The sequence below is a fragment of the Amblyomma mixtum genome, chromosome 10 (genome assembly GCF_055824585.1).
Source record: "Amblyomma mixtum isolate Tamu chromosome 10, ASM5582458v1, whole genome shotgun sequence".
NCBI lineage: Eukaryota > Metazoa > Arthropoda > Arachnida > Ixodida > Ixodidae > Amblyomma > Amblyomma mixtum.
In genome coordinates, this window is record NC_143021.1 from 8062501 (window position 1) to 8078649 (window position 16149).

A 16149-nucleotide genomic window follows, 5' to 3' on the forward strand; every position below is an offset into this window, starting at 1 on the left:
CTTCTTCCGCACTTTTCCCTTTTTAGCGCAACCATTCACATTGGTTTTTCTTCTACGCCGCCGCTTTTTGGGAACTGCCCTAGCGGATCTGTTGTGCGATTCTCCGGTTATTACGGTGCCCTCATCCTTCAAGCTACCAGCCTTCGTCTGACCAGGAAAATCTGGTCTTGAAGAATTCATGCACTCGTCCCGAGCAAGACTTTGCTCGCGCAGCCACAAAACCTGCGCTTTTCTAGCAGTGCCAGGCGACGGTTCACCTGACGAACCGTTCGGTGCTATTTCCTTTGAGCACAATAGCTCGTTTTCCGGCAGTCTATCACAAGACGCTGGAGTTTGACCTTCATTAAGCTGATCTTTGTCTCGATGCAGCGCTGAGCGGCATTCCTCGCCTACGATCGAACTCTCAGTTGGCGCTATCGGTGCGCCACTACCCGTCGCGAACTCAGAGCGACCTGTCTCAATTTCCGCAGAGAACAGCTGCCCGCTCTCCTGGGGTCTACATCTCGGCGCTACGCCTTCATCTTTCAGGATCGCAGCGGTAATCTCTGTAGCATCGCACTTTACAGCTAACGCTGCGCTCTGGCTTGGCGCTTCAGCGTCACCGTCATGTGACTCACAGCCACGCTCTGGGCCGCAGATTAGAACCTCAATGTCATTACCCTTGCACACGTGCTCAACTTTCTCGAGGTATATATCCATATCCTCGCCGACGACCATGGGCGGCAGTTGGTCGCTTATTCTTGGACCGTTAGAGGGAACTGTCGTAGAAGCAAGAATAGGCGCTGGCGAGGTTTCGAGGAGCTCCAGCTCCATCATTCTTACCTCGTGCTCTCTAAGCGCCTGGCGCTCCCGCCTCTCCTCTTCTTCCCTCTCGCGACGTTCCTTTTCCCTCTTTTCCTCCCGCTCACGCCGTTCAATGACATCAGCCCAGGCCTCTTCGGCTTCCTCAGCCGTCACGTACTCGGTTCTCATGACCTCAAGGATCGCATTCTTTCTTTTTGCTGGTCCCAAATCAATGCCCATCTCCTCGCAAATTTGGAGAAGTTCTTTGACCTTGTAACCCTCCATCGTTCACAATGGCCTCTTGCTGTTTGCCCTTTTAGAAAATACTATATCACTACTAGTTAGCCACGCGCAAGCATTTTACACACTGCCTTATTTTCCCCTTCAGCATCCCTTGGCTTTCAAAACACTCTTCCTAGGCTTGAAACACACAAGGTTAACACAATGCTACACCAAAATTCTCTAAGCTACCATAACCTGTGTTAGAGAAAGTCTGGCGTTTGAGGAAACTTCAGGCACTCACCGCGCCGAGGTAGCTGATGTCGGTCAATCCCATAGCTGCCATCCAATGTTGTTATGACCGGGGCAGCAGCACCCCATCGCTGCCACCAATGTTGTGCCATAGAGGTGGTCCCGTTGCGCTCGCCACCCGTTTCGTGACTGAGCGTTGCCAGCTCACTTAGCGGTAGCGAAGACTGTTATGTACAGGGCATATCGTAGAAAGGTCTTCGAAATGTTATCGGGGACACTTTTTTGCGTAAGCAACACAACGCTACGTGTGAGCGATTTCGCGGATTCCGGAGAGCCCCAACTGCGCATGCGCAAGGAGCGAGTGTGAGTCACTTACTGGGTAATTTCCTTTCCTCAAATACAATTTTCATTTTCTTCTTTGCGGCCCATCTTTCTCTTTCTTCTTATACTCTCACTTCCTCTACAAATGGATGACGGTTGTCCACCGAGATATGTGAGACAGTTACTGCATAATTTCCGTTACTCAAATACAATTTTCATTTACTTCATTACGGCCCCTTTTTCTCTTTCTTTAACTCCGACTTCCTCCCTCCATGTACGGTGCGGTTCAGGTGTCGACCAAGATGACAGAGAATTACTGCGCCATTTCCTCTCCTCAAAAAGCGTTGCGTTCAAAGGTCAAGACACCGAGCCGAACGAATGGTGGTGTTCCGTGGACTCCCTGGCAGCGCTACAACACGCTGTCGCGTTCCACTCCTAAAGGCGAAGCTTGAGCATCATTAATCAGCGGTTAATTAGCATTCAGTCATGAATGTTTAATTAGCCATTTGTTAGTAATTGTTCATTACTTGGCAATTAGTGCTTAATTATGTGTGACGCTATTCAGTGGTGACGTTACCACTGCAACAGAGGCAGTCAAAGTGGTGTGGAAAACGCTTTCGCCTCTACTCACTTTAGACACTCAAAGTGCTGCCTGAGATGCCGCGCCGTTGCTTCTGCAATTCTACTCGGGATGGCAATTGCTCAAACCACAGCCAATTTTTTGGTTTCCAAGTGCAGTATTATAGAAAATATCCCTCGCGAGAAAGAAAATTCACTTCTGTGTCATTAAACTGTGCGCCTGTAGGGGTACATGAACTGAAATTTTAAAAGACCTTTTAAAACTAGTATGAAAATGCTGTTCACTGGGTCTTTGTTCTGTGATTATGAAACTTTTTACTGATATCCGAGACACAAAGGTCTTTTTTCTCCTTCTGTTATTCAGGGACTTTTCTGGTGCGTCCTTCTACGTATTTTTTGCGTTTTTGTATCTGGCGAAGGAGATCGGATTGCTCGCTTTAGCAAATTGAGAGCAGAGCGAGTATTGCTTGTTACAAAAATCAATATGCCTATGCCATTTTGTGTCTTCAGAAATTACAGTTGTAGTCATCAACTTTTTTAATTGCTGTGTGCTGCATTTTCAAAGGGACTGCAAACGAGGTTTTCTTTCTGGTCATTTTCGTCAACCCAGATTTCTCTTGTTTAATTTTCCGTTCCCAGTTTTGACACTAGTTACCAGCCGATTTAAGCGCATTCTGCAATTCAACTTGATTTTCTTGGTTCTTGAATTATTTATGGCGATCGTCAGCAAACATCCGAACGGTTGCGTCATGGCTGCGTGTTATACCAATAGTATACAGGTGGAAAAGGATCGGTGCGAGAACTGTACTTTGCGGTACGCCGGAGAGTACACCGGCTACATGTGACGAATATCTGCCGTGATGAACAAACCGACGACGGCCTGAAAGATACGTTTTCAACCATTTTGTGTTGTAGCAGTTGCCGAGATAGCTGCTCGTTTTGTGAACTAAATTGCTACCGGACACGTGGTCAGAGGCTTCGATAAATCAAAAAGAATGAAGTCAAACTGAACATGTTTAGCAGTTGTGAGGGCCAGGCCATGTATGGTTTCTATTAACTGTGCTGTGGCTCATAGGCCTGTCTAAATCTATGCTGGTGTAGACTGACACTGTTGATATGTTCGACAACATTTTATACGTGCTTAAGAGTACTATGTTCAAGTATTTTACATACGTTGCAGGGGAGTGAAACATGGCGGTAGTTTCGAAATTCAGACGACTTTAGCTATGTGGCATTCTTTAGGCACTTCGGAATTTTCGAGCGACTTTCTATAAATAAGTGGCAGGTACTTCAAAATGTTTAGATCTTCGATACGGGCCCATTCAATAGCGTAAATTTTTCAAAAGAAATATTCGGCGGCTCCAGCTTACCTTGAGGTACGGCATGTAAGTGGTCTTGAATTTCGCCTCATTGAAGGCAGTTAGCCACCTGTGCATTCCAAAATGAAGGTATTTTGCATTCACATGCGTCTGTATGTTGCCGGGCTCCAATATCACCGTTTTTCCATCGTTTTCATATGTCTGGAAGTCCCTGAAAAGTAACGCGCAGCCATAAAAGAGGGATAATATATATATATAAGTTCAAACGCACCTGTTTGCTAGAGAAGGCAAATCACGAGATTGGGAAATGTTTCATTTCGGCAAACATTTATTGCGAATCGACGTTTCGGACAGAGCCTGTCCTATCTCAGGACTGAAGTTACACGGTTGTTGCTTCTCTTCTTTAGGCGCTGGCACCTGTACAAGTGTCCGGCACATGAACCAAAGCAGCAAACAACACGATGCAGGAAAGATGAATGGTTAAAAAGAAAAACAGAAAAAAATACAAAAAAGAAGGGGAGAAGAATAAGCGTCGTTGCCTGCCGCCGACGTCTGTGGTCGCGGGGAGAAAAGAAAGACAGAAAAAAAGGTGCAAAACAAAAGATGAGCAGCTGGAGGCAAGGATGGGTGCCGACCTGAGTCACAAAACGGTGGCGGCTAGTGAAGTGCACGGACACAGACAGTGGAGGAAGCACAGAATAGATTTGAGACGCACTCACGTGTTGCCGACGTAAACGACTAAACAAAATAAAACAAACATGCATAGGGCAGTAGTGCTCGGCCATACGGAAATCCTTCGGCACGACGAGTCAAGGCGGGCACAGTGGAGTGTAATTAGACGCACGTGGGCTGTAATTGCATACACGCGCACACACCTACAAAAAAGAGGCGGAAACATAACGCGAGTTTGGGGCAGAAAAGTCGCGTGGGGTCGACCACGGCAGCCGCGTTTCGATGGAGGCGAAACGCACGGGGCACCCGTGTGCTGTGCAATTTTAGTGCACGTTAAAGATCCCCAGGTGAAGGAAATAATTCCGGACACCTCCTCTACGGTACCTCTTCCTCTTTTGCTCCTGCCACTCCCACCTTCCTCCCTTTCCCTACGTCGCGGTTCAGGTGTCCGTCGGGATATGTGAGACAGATACTGCGCCATTTCCTATCGAGAAAAACCTATTAAGGCGAAAGCCTTTAATGCCTCACACTGTCGTGACCAAGAAATTTTAGCAAATGTCTCCACGTTTTGGCGTCACTACTTAAAAAAACTGTGTCGAGGCTGGGAATCGAACCAGGACCTTTGACATTTGAAGCGGATACGCTATCACTGCGCACCGAATGCCTGTTTTTTCCTTTATTACCTGGTTTCGACACATAACATTCAACAAAACAATCAACAAAGCACACTAAACGCTATGTACATACACACGGCACTGTCGTGGTTAGCCAGCATGAATCTGGCTGCGTCAGATTAAAATTCATGCAAATTGCAAAGCGGCTTTAGTCTCGCGAGCCACTCCAGAGGCTCCGCAGTGGCTTCCTGGATGGCCAGAAACCAGTTAATACTTTTCTGGAAGTAAGTTCGGGCAGGTCTTTCATCTTTGTCACATTGGTAACCTGCCATTCTGGAGCGCCTTATACAGTGCAGGCCTATCAATCATCATTATTAAGTCAAACGGTACCCCACCTTATTTTCTACACATAAGTACCGGATGCCAAACGGGTCAAGTGGTAATTCTTTCTTTAGGGTTCGCTGCAATGCATCCCAAAAATAGACCCCTTCCCAACAGTGTAAAAACACGTGGTCTGTTGTTTCCGGCTTTCTGCAAATTAAACAGTAAGATCCCCAGGGTAAAAAAAAAATTCCTTTTCGTCAAAAAATTTTTTAACCGGTAAGGTGCCAGTGTGCAGCTTTAAAAAGGAGGCTTTTGTTCTTCGCGGCACCTGCATTTTTTTAACCCTCTTTGAAACATCTGTGCCTGGGCCTCCACTGTAGAAGGCCCTGTACAAGGGAACTGGGAAAACTATATCGCACAGAGCATGGTGGTGGTGGTGGTGGTGAAAACATTTATTAAAAGTGAACAGGAGGTATGTTTGGATCAGCCCGTAAGGGACCGATCCTAACAAACACTAGGTGGAGGTCCCTAGTATGGGACCCCAGGGACGGTGGCCGCCGCCCGGGCGTGTCCGACTAAGGCTTGTTGGGCCTGTAGGTCGTGGCAGCCGAGAAGGGTCGCCTCCCAGTCCTCCCGGGTTGGGTTGGGGATGGGGGGAATAGCGGGGTTAGAGGGGCAGGCCCAAACCATGTGATAGGTGTCCGAAGACACCGCACTACAGTGTGGGCAGCTGCCGCTAAAGGAGGGGTCAAAATGTTTTAGCGCTGCCGGGCTCAGCAATGTATTGGTGAGAAGGCGGAGAAGGAGCCGCTCATCCGCCTTCTACAGGCCTTTACATGGGCTATGGTAAAGGCGATGGCAATTTTGATAATTTGCTGTATTATCTTTGAATGTATAGACCGGATTAAAATCGGGTTCCTGATCGAGGAGAAAGCAGCCCGGTGAGTGAGCGCGCGGGCGCCTGCGTCTGCTGCCTCGTTTCCTGCCAACCCCTGATGAGCATGCAGGGGCCCATATAAGGTAACGGCCGGGGTGCGGGGTCCGTATCCCGTATGCAATTTTGGTAGATTCAATAGGCTAGAAAGGGAGTGCAGCCTTGTTCGACGTTCCGACAGGCCCCTCGCGATTCGGTGATTATGTATTTTGAATCGGAATGTGAGGCCGCGAGAGCAATCGCGACCTCTTCTGCTTGCGTTACACTGGTGGCTCGGAAGGTGGGGCCGTTAACTGTGTTGCTGTTGCGAACCACAGCGACCGTGTACCATCCCCCGTGGTGAGGATCGGAGGCGTCCACGTAGTATACACCTGTTTTGTTGTCATAATATCGGGCTAGCGCTTCCGCTCGTGCCAGGCGCCTACCATTGTGGTCTTCGTGTGACATGTTTGCAGGAAGAGGGCGCACGTGGAGGACACGTCTCCACAGTTCTGGGATTAAAACCTGTCTTCCATTGGAGGGGTGTGCTGGAGGCGTTACACTGCTGGCTCGTAAGGTGGGGCCGTTAACTGTGTTGCTGTTGCGAACCACCGCGACCGTGTACCATCCCCCTTGGTGAGGACCGGATGCGTCCATGTAGTATACACCTGTTTTGTTGCCATAATGTCGGGCTAGCGCTTCCGCTCGTGTATGGCGCCGACCATTATGGTCTTCGTGTGAAACGTTTGCTGGAAGAGGGCGCACGTGGAGGACACGTCTCCACAGTTCTGGGATTCGAAACCTGTCTTCCATTGGAGGGGTGTGTCGAGCAAGAAGGCGGCGACCAGACTCCGTTAGCGACAAGCGCGTGTACTGCTTTGTAAGGTGCGCCTCCCGGAGCTCCCGCAAAGTATTCACCACCCCTAGAGCCATAAGCCGGCTGTTTGAAGTAGTGATGGGGAGGTCAAGGGCACGCTTAATATTTTTGCGAAGGATGACCTCAAGCGCATCCTCCTCTTGTTTCCGTAGGTGAAGATAAGGAGTCGAATAGAGAATTCGATTGGTTACAAAAGCGTTTGCCAGCTGCAAGGCAACCTTACATCGTTACCCTCCACGTTTGTTGGAAACCCGGCGGACCATGCGGCCCACCTGGTCCCCCGCCTTACGGAGTTTGGCCAATGTAGTGTCTGGCCGTCTGTGTTTGTGGATGTAGAGTCCTAGTACCGGTATCTCGTCACTTTAGCGTATGGGACCACTCTCAAGAGAAAGAGAGATTTTAGTGTTGCACGTCTGTGAGGGGCGGAGGTGCACAAATTCCAATTTTTGAGGTGAACATTGAAGACCGCAGCGACATGCGTAGCGGTCTACTATCGTCGCCGCTGTTTGCAGGCTGGTTTCAATGTGCCCTGTGCTACCCTGCGTGGCCCACAGAGTGATGCCATCGGCATAGAGGGCGTGCTGCAGGCCGGCAACACCCTCCAGCTGGGCCGGCAGGTGCATCATAGCCACATTGAAGAGCAACGGGGAAAGTACCGCCCATTGGGGGGTTCCCCGCGTGCCGAGTAGGTAGGGACCATGGTCCGTATCTTGTAGTCGGATATAGGATTGACGATCCATTAAAAATTGGCTTATGTATCGGAATGTGTTGAGGCCACAGTCTATCTGGCTTAGGTTAGTGAGTATGATCTCGTGTGTTACTTTGTCGAATGCCCCTTTAAGATCCAAGGCGAGTACTACCCGGTCATTATGGGGACATTCGAGGGGGCCAAGGATTTCCCGATTAAGTTGCAGGAGGACATCCTGTGCGGATCTGTGTGGGCGGAATCCGTACATGGTGCAAGCAAAAACATGTTTGTGTTCAAGATATGCAGATAACCTATCCCGCACCATCGTCTCCATTAGTGTGCCCACACATGAGGTGAGAGAGAAGAGGCGAAGGTTATCTGTGTCAATTGGTTTGCCTGCTTTAGGAATAAATGTGACCAGAGCCGTTTTACAGTCAATTGGCAGGGGGTGTCCCCGCGCCAAATAGCATTGATGTAGTCGAGGAGGGACTGGTATGCCAAGTCGGGGAGGTTCGTCAAAAGCTTGACGGTGACCTTATTCCTTCCTGGCGCAGTGCACCGTTTCATTTTGGCAAGAGCCGCCCGGACATAATGGAGCTGGAAAGGTTGATCCAGCTCCGTGTTGTCCTTGCCTGCATAAGAGTACGCAGGTCCACGGGGGTCTTGGGCTGTACACAGGTACTGGTCCCTGTATCGTATGGGCGACGGGCAGCGTGCGCCAGGCCGGCTGAAACGGGCAACTGATAAGCGTTATGAACCGAAGCGCTGCGCTTGCCCCCTCGACCTACTCTGGGTATAAATACGCGCTGCTCAATAAAGCTGGGTCCTTTTGCCTTCTTGCATTCGACGTGTCATGACTTCGATACATGGTGTCAGAAGTGGCCGACGTTGACGCCCACTTCTTGGAAAATCTGCACAGACCAAGGAAACAAGCGGCGGGATGGATTTCCTACGGCCACCGGATGCACTTCGCCTCAAAGGGGACATTGCAAAGAACTGGCAGTTGTTCAAGCAGAAGTTCGAGCTATTCCTGACGGCGACAGAACACGCCGAAAAGCCGCGACCAGCACCAACGAAAACTGCGCTACTGTTTACCACCGCAGGTGAAGAAGCCATTGAGGTATTTAACACTTTCACTTTCTCCGGAGGCGAAAGCAGCAATGACTACGCCACGGTAGTCAAGAAGCTTGACGTGTACTGCGAGGCGCAAAGCAATGAAGTGTACGAGCGCTACTTGTTCAGGAGGCGTGTACAAGAACCAGGTGAACCATTCGAGCACTTTTTGCGTTATTTGAAGACTCAAGCATGGCTCTGTAACTTTGAAGGGTTACTCGATTCAATGGTCAGGGACCAAATTGTTTTTGGCAGAAATGAGGAGAAAATACGTGAAAAGTTAATAAGAGATAACAAACTGACCCTACAGAAGGCAAAACAGATGTGCAAGGCTGCAGAAGCAACAGCAGCACATCAAGAAATGTGGGAACAAGACCATAAGCAAGTAGACAAAGTTCATAAGAAAGTAGACAAAGTTCAGAAGATGCGCTCTGCCCCACGTCGAGAGCCGCAGTCCTACAACTGCCAAAGGTGCGCACAGACACACGCACCGCGGAGCTGTCCGGCCTTTGGGCGTACGTATCACAACTGTCATGGAAGAAACCACTTTGCCGTCTGCTGTAAAGCAAAGCAACAAATCCGCGAGCTCACAGGAGCCGAGGAGGAATTTGACGTACTGGACGTGGCTTTGCGCAGCAAGGTCAGGGAGCGCGACTGGCTTGTCCAAGCAAACGTTGGCAACTGGTCGGTGAGCCTGAAAGTTGACACCGGTTCGCAAGCCAATATTCTACCCCTCAGTGTCTTCAACAAAATGCAGCCAAAGCCACAACTGCAGCCAAGTGGCGCGACTTTGCGGTCCTTCGGCGGAAGCAAAATTGAACATGTTGGCATAATTACACCGGAAGTGAAGCTAAACGGTCTCAAAGCTGTCCTGAAATTTTTCATCGTTCGGAAAGGAGAAGCATTGCTAGGACTTGAGGCGTGCGAACGCCTCCAGCTTATCTCCCGGCAAGTGCACAGCGTGTCGCAGAACGCCACAGATGGAATAGTGGATGAATTCCGTAATGTGTTCAGCGGTACAGGTTGCGTTCAGCGTCGCTACCATATGGTTCTCCGCGATGACGCCGTGCCGGTCGTAAAGGCAGCGCGAAGGGTGCCACTATCCCTTCGGGAGCCACTGCGTGAGGAGCTGCAGCGCATGGAAAAGGGTGGAATTATTCCCAAGGTGACTGAGCCGACAGACTGGGTAAGCCCTCTTGTAACAGTACGTAAAAAGGATGGAAGGCTCCGGGTTTGCATGGAGCCTAGGAAGATTAATGAATGTATAAAACGAGAGCACTACCAGATGCCGACGCGAGAAGACATACAAGCTGAACTGGCCGGAGCAACGACTTTCAGGCGCCTAGATGCAACATCTGGCTTCCACCAGGTACCATTAGACGAGGAAACTTCAAAAATATGCACCTTTGCAACACCTTTCGGGCGGTACCGTTTCCTGAGGCTACCCTTCGGAACTTCTTCAGCGCCAGAAGTTTTTCAAAAGATCCTAAATGAAATCTTCGAGGCTCTACCTGGCGTAAGGGTATATGTCGACGACATACAGGGTCTGTTCTGAAAGCAGTAGGACTGGTTTTTTCCTGGGCGAACGGGCGGACGAGAAGTGGTCTGCGCGTGCAGGATCGTTGAAGGGGGATATTGGGAATGCTGGGGAAAATCGGCCGTCGGCTCTCGGCCGTTGAAGAGAGGAGTTCGCTTGTACTGTGAACCCCTGTCGAAACGTCTCGTCACGCAGAATCGTCGAGCGTTTACTGGATCAGCGATACGCGATCAAATTTTGAGTAACTCTTGGTAAAACGGGCAAAGAGATTCACAACATGGCTAAGAACGCATACGGTGACGCTTGCATGGGTAGATCAGGTGTTGTTTTGAGTGGCACAAGCTTTTCCGAGAAGGTAAGGAGAGAGTGGAGGAAGACGACCGCTCCAGACCCCCTTCGACCAGCAAGACCAACGAAAATGTGTAGCGAGTGAAACATTTAGTTAACAGTGATCGTAGAATGAGTATCAGAATGATTGCTGATGACTTGAGCATTCCTCAAACCCAAGTTTTTGAGATCTTGACAGAAAACGTATCCATGAGGAAAGCGTGCGCGAAGTTCGTGCCGGGAGTGTTGTCAGAGGAGGAAAAGGCTAACCGGTAGGATATTCTTCATCATGTGAATGAGGACCCCGATTTTTTACCCAGCACAAGGCGGCAACGCTGCCTCAGCCCTCCTGCAGCCTCGACTTGGCCCCGCCAGACTTTTTTCTATTCCCGAGATTAAAATCGACGCTCGAGGGGAAACATCACGGATCGGTAGAGGTGGTTCAACTGGCCGTGACAAGGCAGCTAAACAGCATTCCGTTCCAGGCGTTCCTGGGGACGAAAACTGTAAAACTCATTGGCAGCAGCGTGTAGGTGCGGAAGGGTGCTACCTTGAAAAATTGTAATCGTTTGTACTATTCTCTTGAATAAATTTTTGTTTAAAAAAATGAGTCCTACTACTTTCAGAACAGACCATGTATTAGTCTGGGGCACATCAACGCACGAGCACGACAAACGACTGAGATCAGCGCTAGAAGCTGCAGAACGAGCTGTTTTGACTTTCAACGCGACTAAGTGCAAAATTGGCGTGAAACAGTTATGTTGTCAAGCATCGTCAGACAACGAACAAACGGCAAGCACTACCACCTCTGCACCAAGGGGACACCGTGCGTGTGAAGAAGTTATTCTGGGACAAAAAAATTCAGGGGGCACTTTGTTAACCTAAAGTGCGGTGAGGCGAAAGCCTTAAGCGCAGCCGCCGCGGTGGCTCAGTGGCTATGGTGCTCGGCTGCTGTCCCGAAAGACGCGGGTTCGATCCCGGCCGCGGCGGTTGAATTTCTTTGGAGGAGAAATTCGAGGCCCGTGTACTGTGCGATGTCAGTGCACGTTAAAGAACCCCAGGTGGTCGAAATTTCCGGAGCCCTCCACTACGGCGTCTCTCATAGCCTTAGTCGCTTTTTTATTTCATTTCATTTCATTTAGTTACCTTAAAGGCCCCTTTCGGGGTATTACATAAGGGGTGGGTTAATCAAAAATTGGTACATTTTTTCACGATGACATATGAAGTTCAATGTTGGCGTTGAAGAGTGACGGGCAGGTGATAGCAGCAGCGGAGTGGGAGAGGCCGTTCCAGTCTGACGCGGCTCGTGGAAAGAAGGAGGTGGAAAAGGTTACGGTACGGGCACGTGGACGAGTAACTTGAAGGGGGTGACCAGTGCGATGTGATATGCGCGGCGGAGGTGCGCAGATGTATGGTTCATGGCCGAGTGAGCTGTAATAAAATTTATGAAAAAGAGATAGGGTTGCGACGCGACGACGGCAAGAAAGACTTCGTAAGTTGGACAGTGATTTCAGGGATGACACACTGACTTCGTATGAATATTGGGAGTGAATGAAGCGGGTGGCGCGATTTTGCACGGCTTCAATTGCATCGATTAGATATGCTTGATGGGGGCTCCAAATGGGGGATGCGTATTCTAGTTTTGGTCTTACCAATGATGTGTAAGCGAGTAATTTTACCTCTTTTGTTGCGTGACGTAAATGGCGCTTCAGATATCCAAGGGTTCTGTTTGCAGATGAAATAACATTAGTAACATGTTCCCGCCAAGTTAGATCATGACACACAGTGATACCTAAGTACTTATATGAATGAATGTGCTCTATTGGATTGTTAGAAATTCTATAGGAAAAGGACAACGGATTAAGCCTGCGGTGAAACGAAATAAGGTTGCATTTGTTAGGGTTAAGTGTCATTAGCCAATCATCGCACCATTTTTCAATGCGGTTAAGATCATCCTGAAGGGCTTTTTGGTCGGAAGTGTTAGTTATTGAGTGGTAGATAACGCAGTCGTCGGCGAATAAACGGATATTGCATGATAGATGTTCTGGCAAGTCATTTATGTATATTAAGAAGAAAAGAGGACCTAGGACAGAGCCCAGAGGTACGCCTGAGGTTACGGGGGCAGAAGGAGATGACTGGATGTTAGCAGCAACTGACTGAAAGCGACACGTTAGAAATGCTTCAATCCATTTTAAGATGTTAGGATGCAAGTTCAGCTGCGATAGTTTTAGCATCAAACGTCGGTGGGAAACTTTGTCGAATGCTTTAGCAAAGTCTAAAAAAATTGCGTCAGTCTGGATATTCAAGTCGAGGTTCGCATGCAGATCGTGAAGAAAGAGTGCTAATTGTGTGTTACAGGAATAGTTTTTGCGAAATCCATGTTGTGCAGGGTGAAAGAATTTGTTACCATCCAGGAACTGCATGATTTCTGGGTAGATGATATGCTCCATGATTTTACACGGTACACTTGTGAGCGAGATAGGACGATAATTTAAAGGTGAATTTTTGTTACCGGATTTGTAGACTGGAACGACCTTTCCCTTCTTCCAATCATCAGGTATGGCGCCTGTGGAAAGTGACTGAGCAAACAGTAACAATAAATATTCGGCAGAAATGCACTTTGTGTTCTTTAAAAGTTTAGAATTTATTTCGTCAATGCCTGCTGCAGATGAAAGTTTAATTTTATCTATTAAAGACATTATTCCATTAGCAGAAACATTGGTTACAGGCATGGTGTGCGGAATGATTGTAGGCAGAATAGGTAAGGGCTCATCAGGCTCGCTTGTGAAGACAGAGGAAAAAGCAACTGAAAAGATATTAGCACATTCAGTATCGCTAAATGGCTCTCCTGAATCTTTATTCATGGTAACTGAATGCGTATTGGTAGGGTTTATAATTTGCCAGAACTTTTTTGTGTTACTTTTTAGGATTCCCGACAAGTCGTCGTGATAAAAGTGTTGCTTAGCGTTTTTGACAGCTGATAAATACGAGCTCTCGGCGGCATAATATTTGTCCCATGAGCAGGTGCTGCGATTGGCTTTAGCTGCGCGGAATAGGCGTTTCTTTTTATTTTCGAGTTTTTTCAGGGACTTCGTGAACCAAGGCTGGTTTCAAGTGTCATGAAAAGTAGTCTTCGGGATGTATTTATCTGCCAGAGAGTTAAGCTTTTGTTTAAATATTGACCAGTTTTCCTGGATAGATCTGCTTTGAAAAGTTGCGTTAAAAGATGGAAAGAAGGCGTGCAGCTCGCTATTTATTGCTTTATAGTTGCCTTTATCGTACAGCCGGATTGTCTTTCCCGGACTGTGGCGAGGAATTGGTTTGAAATTAAAGACTGTGTGGATGACTTTATGGTCACTAATTTCCCGCAAGTAAGTCATGGAGGAGAAACTTTCAGGATGGCTTGTTAATACTAAATCTAAAATATTTGCAGTGTCGTTTACTTCACGCGTAGGTTCTAGTACAAGTTGGGCAAGATTAAAATTCGAACAGATATCAAGAAATTCTCTTGTATCCGCTCGATTATCTATGGAGTCCACCGGGTTATGCCAGTTAATAGTCGGGTAATTAAAATCCCCGAAGAGGAGAATGTGAGCGTTGGGATACCGCGAGGTTAATTTAGACAAGGTTGCGTTCAGCTGGCGGCAAAAATGGGGAGTGTTGTGCGGCGGCCTGTAGCAGACACCCAGCAGCACGGAATGTGGTGCGGATCGACAGATAAGCCAAATTAATTCAAGGTCGGATGAAATGTTTAGAGCAGTGCATGATAAGTGGTTACTTGCCGCAATCAGAACACCACCACCACGTGCGTTTTTACGATCTGAACGAAAGAGAGAAAAATTTGGCAGATCAGCAAGCACCTCGCCATCACTAACATCAGATGATAACACCAGGTTTGACACGAGCTCTCGCTTCGGGATGAAACTGCGTATATTAGTAAAGATTGCCGAAAACGTAAGATTAGGACGAGGACATGTTTGGGAACGGTGTAGTGCCGACTTGCGTCGCCGTGGTGGCTAGAAGATTTCTTTTACTGTTTGCTCAGTCTCATAAAAAAATAGCGTTTGGGGCCTATATGGAGTGTTTTGTACCGCACAGAAAATTTAGTTGTCTTTGATTTGGCAAACGCGACAAGTTGCTTTCTTATATTTTGAACTCGGCGGGAGAAATCCTCACCAATGCTGAAATCCGTATCTTTTAGTTTGGGGCCATTTGAGAGGATCATTTGTTTTGTCTTAAAAGACGCAAACTTTACAATTATGGGACGCTGGCGTTCTGTGTTGTGACGCCCAAGACGGTGTGCACGTTCGATATCTTTACTATCTAACGTCAAATCGAGCTGATCGGAGCAGTGGCGAATTATGACTTCTTCGGAATCGGCAAATGACTCGGATGGTGTAGGATCGGAAAGGCCGTAAAAAATCAAATTGCATCTTCGTGAGCGGTTTTCGGCGTCATCAAATCGGGCTTCCAGATCCCGCACCAGTTGAGTAGTCTTTTCCGTGTTGCATTGCATACATTCGACATCTGTTTTCAAAGTAGCCAGGTTCTGGTAGTGGCTCTCTAAATCGGCAATCCTCTGAATTAGACCTGTAATGGTTTTCTCTGTAGTTGTTAACTTGTTTTTGATGTCTTGGACGTCACTAATTATTGTAGCCTGACCTGAAGACAACTTTTTCAATTCAGCAAGCACTGCCTCTGCACTGGCAGGTCCCGGATTCGTTTCTATGTCCCCGGACAATAGTAGCAAGATGCGAATCGTTTCTAAACATTCAATAGCAACATCGACACAACACTGTGGGCTCGGAAGCTGCACCAGGCAGTAATTACTAGTTTTCTTAGCAAATAAGGCGTATGGGTTACTGACCTGCATTATGAACAGAAGCGGATTAGTGGTCTGCTTCATGGTACAGCCACCAAGCCCACAGAGCGCGGCCGGTGATTGCCGCTCTTTTATACACGGTGTGCCAGGTGCCGTCGATGACGATGGGTGTGTCCAAGGTTCCGGAAGTGTCCAGGGTTCCAGCGATGACGCTGGCAGGTTTGAAGCGCTGATGGCGTTGAGGCAACGGACATGCGTATCACTGTAGGGGTATCCAGGCAGGTCTGACGGCGCGCATTCCACCCCAGCCGAAACCAGGGCGGGAAGCAGCGCGTGTGTAACGACTGCTGCGAGCACCTGCATTATGAACAGAAGCGGATTAGTGGTCTGCTTCATGGTACAGCCACCAAGCCCACAGAGCGCGGCCGGTGATTGCCGCTCTTTTATACACGGTGTGCCAGGTGCCGTCGATGACGATGGGTGTGTCCAAGGTTCCGGAAGTGTCCAGGGTTCCAGCGATGACGCTGGCAGGTTTGAAGCTCTGATGGCGTTGAGGCAACGGATATGCGTATCACTGTAGGGGTATCCAGGCAGGTCTGACGGCGCGCATTCCACCCCAGCCGAAACCAGGGCGGGAAGCAGCGCGTGTGTAACGACTGCTGCGAGCACCTGCATTATGAACAGAAGCGGATTAGTGGTCTGCTTCATGGTACAGCCACCAAGCCCACAGAGCGCGGCCGGTGATTGCCGCTCTTTTATACACGGTGTGCCAGGTGCCGTCGATGACGA

The 16149-nt window shown here is 48.6% G+C and overlaps 1 protein-coding gene and 1 pseudogene across 1 annotated transcript in view; both read right to left on the minus strand.

The window, feature by feature from the left end:
* The window catches only part of LOC149325081 (uncharacterized), a 462194-nt gene extending 457936 nt beyond the window's left edge, over nucleotides 1–4258 (minus strand). Inside the window, exons 1-2 of the mRNA XM_089564180.1 lie at nucleotides 4232–4258; nucleotides 3525–3674 (exon numbers count right to left, since the gene is read on the minus strand). Coding sequence (XP_089420306.1) covers nucleotides 3525–3674; nucleotides 4232–4258 — 177 coding nt within the window. The remainder of the gene's footprint in view (nucleotides 1–3524; nucleotides 3675–4231) is intronic.
* Nucleotides 4259–14554: 10296 nt separating this feature from the next.
* LOC149325084 (uncharacterized) lies at nucleotides 14555–15871 on the minus strand (annotated as a pseudogene).
* Nucleotides 15872–16149: the final 278 nt, after the last annotated feature.